The 6,204-nt window shown below is 41.3% G+C and overlaps 1 protein-coding gene across 1 annotated transcript in view; it reads left to right on the top strand.

Annotated features, from left to right (window-relative positions):
- ZCCHC11 (zinc finger CCHC-type containing 11) overlaps positions 1 to 6,204 on the top strand; it is a 78,645-nt gene that overhangs the window by 67,343 nt on the left and 5,098 nt on the right. The window contains exon 26 of the mRNA XM_023752823.1: positions 3,275 to 3,375. Coding sequence (XP_023608591.1) covers positions 3,275 to 3,375 — 101 coding nt within the window. The remainder of the gene's footprint in view (positions 1 to 3,274; positions 3,376 to 6,204) is intronic.

The raw sequence follows: 6,204 nt of genomic DNA, 5'->3' as shown, positions 1-6,204 counted from the left end.
ACGGCCCTCAGCCCCTCATCCAGGCTGGCCAGGCACCCCAGTGGGGAACCCCCCACCCTGATCCAGGACACCCTTCAGGGCAAACCAGCCGGCCCCCACCCGTTGTCCCTGTCCATTGGTTAGACCTATATGCTTGCATGTAAGTCCTTTGGTTGATCTTTCCCCCTTACCCCCACCCTCCCCTACCTTCCCTCCAAGGCCCGACAGTCCAATCAATGCCTCTCCGTCTCTGGATCAGTCCTCGTTCATCAGTTTATGAAGTTCATTATATTCCACAAATGAGTGAGATCATGTGGTATTTATTCTTCTCTGACTGGCTTATTTCACTTAGCATAATGCTCTCTAGTTCCATCCATGGTGTGGCAAATGGTAAGAGTTCCTTTTTCTTCTTCCTCTTCTTAAAGAATACCTTTCAGCATTTCATATAATGCTGGTTTGGTGGTGATGAACTCCTTTAGCTTTTCCTTATCTGTGAAGCTCTTTATCTGACCTTCACTTCTGAATGATAGCTTTGCTGGATAAAGTAGTCTTGGTTGTAGGTTCTTGGTATTCATCACTTTGAATATTTCTTGCCACTCTCTTCTGGCCTGCATAGTTTCTGTTGAGAAATCAGCTGACAGTCGTATGGGTACTCCCTTATAGGTAACTGACTTTTTTTCTCTTGCTGCTTTTAAGATTCTCTCTTTGTCTTTTGCTCTTGGCATTTTAATTATGATGTGTCTTGGTGTGGTCCTCTTTGGATTCCTTTTGTTTGGGGTTCTCTGCGCTTCCTGGACCTGTAAGTCTATTTCTTTCACCAGGTAGGGGAAGTTTTCTGTCATTATTTCTTCAAATAGGTTTTCAATATCTTGCCCTTTCTCTTCTTCTGGTACCCCTATAATTCTGATGTTGGTATGCTTGAAGTTGTCCCAGAGGTTCCTTACACTATCTTCGTATTTTCGGATTCTTTTTTCATTTTGCTTTTCCAGTTGGGTGTTTTTTGCTTCTTCGTATTTCAAATCGTTGACTTGATTCTTGCGATCCTCCAGTCTGCTGTTGGGAGTCTGTATAATATTCTTTATTTCAGTCAGTGTATGCTTAATTTCTAGTTGGTTCTTTATCACAACATCGAGGGTCTCACTAGATTTATTGAGGGTCTCACTACATTTATCGGCGGTTTCCATAAAATTCTTGAAAAATCTTAGAACCGTGGTTTTGAACTCTATATCTAGTCGTTTGCTGTCCTCCATTTCTGTCATTTGTGACCTGTTTCTTTGTCTTCGCATTTTGTCTGCTTCCCTGTGTTGGTAGAGTGGTTTTGTGTGCTAGGTGTCCTACAGGGCCCAGTGGCTCAGCCTCCCCAATTACCTGAGGTGGACACTCTTGGTGCACCCCCTTGTGGGCTTTGTGCACAGTCTTGTTGTAGTTAAGCCTTGATTGTTTTAGGTGTCACTGGGAGGAATTGACCTCCAGGCCAATTGGCAGTGAGAATCAGCTGTGTCTGCAGTGGGAGAACTTCTGTGCTGAAGACACCCTTATGGGGCAAGACTTGCTTCAGTGGGGCTTTGGTGCTCACTGAGTCTGCCCCCTGCTTGTGTTCCTTATGAATCTGAGGAGTTGTAATCTGGGTGTTCCCACTCTGACCACTGGGTACACTGACTCTTGGATCTAAGGAGGTGCTAATTAAGCCTCTTCCTGAGGTTACCCAGCAGGAGCTACGAAGAGATATGCAGATTCCCCTTCCTTTTTTGGGGGTTTGGGGGTGCCCAGATGAGGCCCAGCTGAGAAGCAATGCAAGCTGCTGTGGGGTCTTGGGTCTTCTCTTGGAAGTTCTGGGTCTGTCTGGCCCAGCTGAAATTTGTTAGGTAGTTGTCAGGTTGCAAAGGACCCGGGCATTCATATGCAAAAGGCTTTGCAGCAGCCTGGAAGGGGCGGGGTCTCGGAATCAACAGGGCAGAGCAAGCAGCTATGGCTGATTCTCAGCCCTGCCCTAAGGGGTCGAGCGTCTCAGTGTCCCAGTAATTGCTGCAAGCACCTCTGAGGGAAAGCCGTCCTCAAGTTCCGAGTTCTGCCAGCTGCCAGACCGTCCAGTTTCTCACCGTATGAGCCCGGGGACCCCAGAGATTTCCCGGAACCGGAGTTCAGCGCAGTCGGGAGCTTGTGACTCCCTCCCGATTCAAAAAGACAGCCGCGTCCTCAGGTGCCTGCCCCTTTCCCCTGCGCGCTGCAGCCTCCGTACCTCTGCACTTTACTTTCGTAGCTCCTCTGAGTCTGTGTGCTCTTCTCTTTCCTTCTAGTTGTAGAATTTCCACTCAGCCAGCCTTCCTGTGGTTCTGCATGATGACCGTTCTGTCTTTTAGTTGTATTTTTGAAGTTGTCGGAGGCAGCAATTTCCGGTGTTTTCCTATGCCGCCATCTTGGTTTCTCCCCCTCTAAGTATTCTTTAGATTTTAGTCACACTCTATTTCTCTCAATATAAAAGTTAACAGCCCAGCTGGTGTGGCTCAGTGGTTGAGTGTTGACCCATGAACCAGGGGTTACAGTTTGATTCCCGGTCAGGGCAAATGCTTGTGAGCTTGATCTCTTGTAGGTGGGCATGCAGGAGGCAGCCAATTGATATTTCTCATCATTGATGTTTGTATCTTTCCCTCTCCCTTCCTTCGTCTCTCTGAATTAAAAAAAAAAAAATTTAACAGAAGTTAACTCTCTCGCGCCCCTCCCCCCCCTCAAATTAATGAGAAGTTTTCTTCTGGGAATATATATATATATTTTATGTACCCCTTAAAAATATACCTATGAAAAATACTTTCCTGCATTATATATATGTACTGTGTTTAATAGGCCAGGAAAATCCCTCATATATATATGAGAAATTATATCTCTTCCCACTGCTGTTATAAGAGAGAGAGAGGCAGATCTGTTCTTTTTATATTTCATAAGGAATTTTAAGAATTAAAAACCCAAATGAGAGTGTATTGAAAGAAAAAAATAAAATATTTTAGAAGTGATGATTTTCAGTTATTCAGATTCTTACTATAGAAGGTAATTTCTCAAATAAATATATTGTCTCCTTAAGAAAAACAGTGTGACATTTGTTCTGGTTTCTAGGACCATTGTATTTTCTAATGATCAGGATTGAAAAATGGCTTTAAAAAATAGTTGTTGTAAGTCCTTCACTAACATTTCATAGTTTAAAAGTCCAAGTTTATAAAAATCTTAGACATGAGACTCTTATAGATTGTCATTTCTCTGCTATTTTCTTTCTTTTGATTTTCTTTCTAATGTTTTCTCTTAGCAGCCCAGCTGGTTCGCAACCTTGTAAATGCCCAACAAGTGGCTAATTCATCCCAGCAACAGGGTGATCAATCCATAAGGACTAGACAGTCCTCAGAATGTGTAAGTACTCTGCCTGCAAAGGGGTTAGTCTTGGCCGGGAGATAGTACTATTTTGGCTGGGTGACAGTGTTGATCTTTCCAGACTGGTAAATGCAATCTTCCAGATTACATGGTGCTTTTTGGAGGGTCCTTGCTAAGCATATGAAGTGGAAAGGAGCATTATTTTGGGGGTAATGCAGATTTGTGTTTATACCTATGAGCAAGCTCCTTAACTTCATTGAGCCTGCTTCCTTATTTGTAAAATAAGATAACTACCTAATAAGGTTGTTGGTTAGATTAAAATAAGTTAATGACTTTGAAGTTGCAGGTTTTGCCCAGTGTAAAGATATCTGTACCATTAATAAAAATAGACAAAAATTTGAGCTATATTAGGGGTTTGGTATGTTGGAGCAATACACACATGGCATTTTACTTGCTTGAAACTTTTGTTTGTCATTTTATAGCTGTTATGGATACCTAGTGAAATATACCCTGTAAATGACAGAGCATTGAATTAGAATTCAGATTCACAGGTTTCATATTAACTTTGTTGAGTTACTCTTAACCTTTGTCTGAATCTGTATTCACCTTGCACTTTTTATATTAATTCGATATTAATTGAATGTTTATTATAAACCTGACATTGTGCTTTAGTGCTTCACACTTATCAAATTTAATACTTTCAGTGGCCATGTGAAATGGTAGGTAATTAGTATTGTCAAATTTTACAAATTGGGAAGCTGAGAACAAGAAATTAAAAGATTCAAACCCAGGTCTATGTAGTTTCAAAGCTGTTAACTCTTAAATATGTTAAAGCTGATGTGATCTGCATTTTCGAAAAAATAGAACATTTGAAAACTAGTAATAGGGAGAGTCTTGGAAGAACATTTAGGAGCCCACTAAAATGTGTCTACTATCCTGAATTTGGTGTGTATGTTTTCTACATGTATTGTTTGATCTTCACAAAAACTTTTGAGGTAGATTGTTATTATTTATATTTTATTTTATTATTTTTTAAATGTATTTTATTGATTTTTTACACAGAGGAAGGGAGAGGGATAGAGAGCCAGAAACATCGATGAGAGAGAAACATTTTTTTAAAAATTCTATTTTATTGATTTTTTTACAGAGAGGAAGGGAGAGGGATAGAGAGTTAGAAACATCGATGGGAGAGAAACACCGATCAGCTGCCTCCTGCACACCCCCTACTGGGGATGTGCCTGCAACCAAGGTACATGCCCTTGACCGGAATCGAACCTGGGACCCTTCAGTCCGCAGGCCGACGCTCTATCCACTGAGCCAAACCGGTTAGGGCTGTTACTTATATTTTAGAGGTGAAGAAACTGAGGTTTGAGTTTTTTGCCTGAGGTCAACAGATACTTGGAACCAGAACTTAAACCCTCAAGCTGTCTCCAAAACCTATGCTCTAAGCCACTTTCCTATACTGTCTCTAATTTTCATTCTCTGCTTCTAGCACTTACTTTTCTGTCAGCTGAGATTTGGGAAGAGTCTAATGGATGTTACTATTCTGATGTCTCACAAAGCACTTCAACCTCAACATGTCTAGAATGTAGCTTATGTTCTTTCCAACTCCCCTCTTTCTCTTATGTTCTCCATTTCATTAAATGATCCCACTGTCTAGTTTCCAGAACTACTCCCTGCCACTCAACCCTCACATACAATCAGTCACCAAGTTCTAGTATTTGTGCATATTAAAATAATCAGCTCTCTGTGGCCAGGTGGCTCAGTTGGTTGGAGCGTCATACTGTATACCAAAAAGGTAGCAGGTTTAATTGCCTGTCAGGGTACATACCTAGGTTGTGGGTTGGATCCCCAGTTGGGGCACATGTGGGAAGCAACTGATCAATGTTTCTCTCTCCTCACATTGATGTCTGTCTCTCTCTCTCTCTCTCTCTCTCTCTCTCTCTCTCTCTCTCTCCCTCCCTCCCTCCCTCCCTCCCTCCCTCCTTCCCTCCTTCTTTTCCTCCTTCTCTCTTTCTCTCCTCCCTCTACCCCTCTTCTCCTCTCTCCTTCTCTCAAAATCAATTAAAAATCATATCCTCGTGTGAGGATTAAAAAAAAAAAAAAGTTGGCTCAGCCATTTGCTTCCCTCTGTCCCTATATTGTATTTCCTTGGCATAGGCTACCATCATCTCAGGACTTCTGTATTTATTATAGCAGCTTTTTAAACAGTCTCAACAGTCTTTTATTTAAAATATTCTCTATTCATTCCTATTAAGCCAGAACATTTTTTCTAAAATGCAGATTGATCATGTTTCTGATGTGTTTGAAACCCTTCAGTGGTTTCCCAATGCCCTCAGGATGGAGTCTAAACTATAGCGCCTATAGGAACGAACCTTCATTATTTACCCCTATGTAGTTCTTCAGTCTCAGATCTGCCATTCCCCTTCCCTTATAATAAACTTCTTTTAGGTTCCAATTACTTGAAAAGCCACATGTTTTTGTGCTTACAGATTTCAGTCATGTTGTTCCCTCTGCTGAAACACTCTATTCCTACACTTTTAAATCAGATGGGTTTCTACTTACGCTGGAGTCTCAGCTTAGGGCCATTTTCTCTGTGAAGCTGTCTGTGGTTTCCTCTTTCTTCCATCTTACCTTCCCTCTTCTTCCAAAGTTGGTTTAGGTGTCACTCTGATTTCAGTATACACTGTACACTATTACATTCTTTTTCATAGTAAAAATTGTATTTTGTTGTGATTGCTTATGTAATCGTGATCTGCTCCTTCTCCTTTCCCCACAAATTTTAAGCTCCATGAGAGCATACCTATGAGTATTGTATTTTTAATTTCTGAACAATGCTTAGTATATAATTGTTGACACTTAGTAAAT

The sequence above is a fragment of the Myotis lucifugus genome, unplaced genomic scaffold, assembly GCF_000147115.1.
Source record: "Myotis lucifugus unplaced genomic scaffold, Myoluc2.0 scaffold_37, whole genome shotgun sequence".
Lineage (NCBI taxonomy): Eukaryota > Metazoa > Chordata > Mammalia > Chiroptera > Vespertilionidae > Myotis > Myotis lucifugus.
The sequence above is the reverse complement of the archived record's forward strand: the minus strand, read 5'-3'. Positions and strand labels throughout refer to the sequence as shown.